The sequence below is a fragment of the Homarus americanus genome, unplaced genomic scaffold (genome assembly GCF_018991925.1).
Source record: "Homarus americanus isolate GMGI-L3 unplaced genomic scaffold, GMGI_Hamer_2.0 scaffold31096, whole genome shotgun sequence".
Taxonomy (NCBI): Eukaryota; Metazoa; Arthropoda; class Malacostraca; order Decapoda; family Nephropidae; genus Homarus; species Homarus americanus.
In genome coordinates, this window is record NW_024713314.1 from 5,130 (window position 1) to 8,577 (window position 3,448).

The window sequence follows — 3,448 nt, forward strand, 5'->3', positions numbered from 1 at the left end:
TCACTCCCAGCCAATCTTACCTTATTGCAGTGTCACTTTGTTGAAATGCCCTGTAGTATAACCTTTTCCCCACTGAGTTATTATAAAAGTGAACGCAGGCCCTTCATGCCCGGTGAAAATTTGAACGCTCGTGCTTGGCTAGCGTACAGCGAATGAGGGTGCGCCAAGTCCTTAGACTTGCATCGTTTTCCATCGTAAATAAAGTGGTTAATTAATGCCTTCCTAAAGAACCCATCGACATGGGACCAGGTTTGTTCCACTCTACGAATTTTTTGCGATTTTTCCACCAAGTTTGATGAAAAACGATTGTGCCGTTTCGGCTGCCCAGAACAGACAGACAGAGCCACGGCAATTCCTATAGTACTGTATATTAGATATCATATTTGTATCACTTATGTTATCTGTCGATCAAGTGGCCCATTCCCAATTATGTAACTGTACATTTCAGCCTTCCGGCTGTCATGCTCTTTCAATAAACCGTTAATTATTATTATTATTATTATTATTATTATTATTATTATTATTATTATTATTATTATTAAAATGCATACAAATAAATAATAATGGGGAAATCCTCTCACAAATAATAAGAAACACGACAACAAAATGTAATGTAGAAAATTTGTGTCTACCCTCAAGTCAACTCCGTGCTTTGTAATTAAAGTTGAGTTGGTCGAGTTGCCATATGGCGCCAGCACAAGCTGGGTTGATACGTAGATAAAACTTACAGAATTTCTTTCATAGCCAGCTAGCCAACCCAAAATGAAGGATGTCAGTAATTGTGGTGTAATACTGTATACTTTTCACAATACAGGTCCACAATCCCTTATCCGTGATTCCGAAATCCAAAAAGCTCTGAAAACCGAAAGTCTTTTCGTGGAACATCACTCGTGTGCACGACATAACCAGAGTGACGCTGAACATGACCTGACGTGGCCGAAGCTAACCCACGCAGGTGTGAGGCGTCAGTTGTGTCTGCTGCTCTCTGATATTTTTTGTGATTTTGTGATTTTGAGTTTAATTTCACTGTGAAAATGTCAAAAAGAGCTTCAGTTATCCCCTATGGGTAACAGTGAGAAGAAGAAATGGAAACATCTCTCATTATCAATAGCACAGAAAGTGGAGTTATTAGAGAAGCATGATCGTGGTGTACCTGTGCGGCATCTTACTAAAGAATATGGTGTGAGAACTACCATCATACAGTGGGGTATGCTATAACGAATGGATTCTACTACGAATATTCTTATAACGAACGGTTTTACCTATAAAATTGAGAAAGCTATAACAAACGAAACTCCTACAACGAACATTATTTTTAATTTTTTATTTATTTATTTATTTTTTTTTACAAATTTATTGTTTTTTATTACAAGTATTAATGATATTCTTTATTTCAGGGGTTTAGATGCATATTTATGCACTTTTTTACAATTTTTACAATTTTATATTATATTTTTCAGTGATAAGTGGTTGTATTTGGGGGCCTGAACGGATTAATCCTATAACGAACGAATGCTATAACGAACAAGGTTCTAGAACCAATTAGATTCGTTATAGCATACCCCACTGTATATGACTTAGAGAAACAGAAAGACAAGTTGTTGAAGTTTTACTCCGACAGCGATAACCACAAACTAATGAAAAATAAGAAAACATTGCATAGGACAAAAAATGAAGATCTTGACTGATGGCTAGTCTTGAAAATGCAGGAAAAGCATTCAGGTAGACATTGCACAGCAGTTAATGTTAAATCTTTTAGCATGCATAAAGCATCATAAATCCATCATATAACTGTTAACACCTGTATGTAAAGGATATAAAGGGGAAACAGCATGCATGTCTTAGTCTCTCAATCTGCTGCCTGGTAACTGACTGCACTAGAAAACAGGATTTGGGGATCACTGCTTCATTTCTATATTTTATAACTTGTTGGCAGGGACGTGATGATCATGTTGGCACCATCAAAGATGTCTGGAAGAATATAGTTGGCCCTCAAGTTGCAGCAGCAGTTGGGAAAGAATTTGTTCTTGGTCCATACCAGGATTTTATCCTTAGCGTCACATCTACGTATGTTAATGATTTACAAGACTGTAAGATAATGTAAGTACTTTACCTGTACTGGTATATGTATTATAAACTGAAAAAAATTAAGACTTTTTATGGTTACTTCTTGTTTTTTAATTAATAAAACTTGACTATCAAAAAATTAGTCACTAATAAATTCTTCTTTCCCATAAACTACAAGACTAAATTCTGTAATGAATGAATTGTTAATAAATTTGACATCATTCAGGGACCAACTATGTGGAGGTTTGTTTGCAGCACGTCAGAAACAACACAGAAAATATTCCAATGGTGTGTACTCCAAGCAGGCAGTAGATACAGCCATTAAGAAATTAAGTGACCAAGATTTCCTCAATGTCTGTCCAGATCTTCCTTCTATACCAGATGAAGTTGTCTCTTTTTCAAGTCTTCAGTGTCAACAGGCACCCTTATACATGGCTGGTAAGATATTCATGTTTCTTATCAATCAATGGAAAGGAAAAACTTTCAACATAACATTCAGTATTTCATAGGATATGCCTTAAAAAAGATTCCAGAAAGCTTCTTTATTTCTCTTTTCCATATATTATACTGTACTCTCTTGATCAAGTTATTGCCATCCATTTCTCTTTGTCCTACTGTGCCCCATGTGTGGTGCTCCATGGAGGAACTTATTTAACACTTGGGATCATCCGTTCCTATGTGGCGTTTTGATTTAATGTAAATAACAGTTTTGCTTCACGATCAGACACGCCACTGTGGTGTATAGTTAATTTTCTCTGAAAGTTCTTGTTTGAATCACTTCAAATTTTAACGCCACTTTCTTCATGCTACTCTTGTGCGTGGAACCAAGTTTTAAGGGTAAGTGGTATCCCATCTACATGTGGTGGACTATGCAGCCTCCAGACAAGCACACCAGTTATGCTTCTGTCTCAGTAAATGAGAAGTGTATATGTCCCAGGCATGATTTAAAAATGGCTATTGTGGCATTTGTGGCATAATCTCCAAGTATTTATTACTTACAACCTCGTTATTTATTCTTATGAAGTGATAAAGTGATGTGTATGGGAATATTTATAATGAAATACAGTAATACTATCTCCATTAGCCAAAATCCCTCAAACCCGGAGCGCTCCAAAAGCCGGAATTGAAATTTGCTCAGAATTTTTCCGGAAAATTCCCTGAATTCCAGGTTTGGGAACAAATTTCAAGGTTGAAAATCAGAAGCATTTTCTGAAGAAAAAAATCTTGAAAATCTGTCCATATTTTCATTTCTGGGTCTGGGAGCAAATATCAATTATGAAATAATGCACAATTACAGTATAGTCTGGATTTACGCGGTTTTTGTTTATGCGTTTGGTCCTTTACGCGGTGCCTTGCCAGAATGAAATGTTTTAATTACGCG

The 3,448-nt window shown here is 36.2% G+C and overlaps 1 protein-coding gene across 1 annotated transcript; it reads left to right on the forward strand.

Moving 5' to 3' along the window:
• Positions 1-1,727: 1,727 nt before the first annotated feature.
• On the forward strand, positions 1,728-2,505 carry LOC121871796 (tRNA pseudouridine synthase Pus10-like; the record flags this gene model as incomplete). Its single annotated transcript, XM_042374290.1, is given in 2 exon segments — positions 1,728-2,100; positions 2,294-2,505. Coding segments are annotated over 2 exon segments (214 nt in total), but the record flags the coding sequence as incomplete, so codon positions are not given.
• Positions 2,506-3,448: the final 943 nt, after the last annotated feature.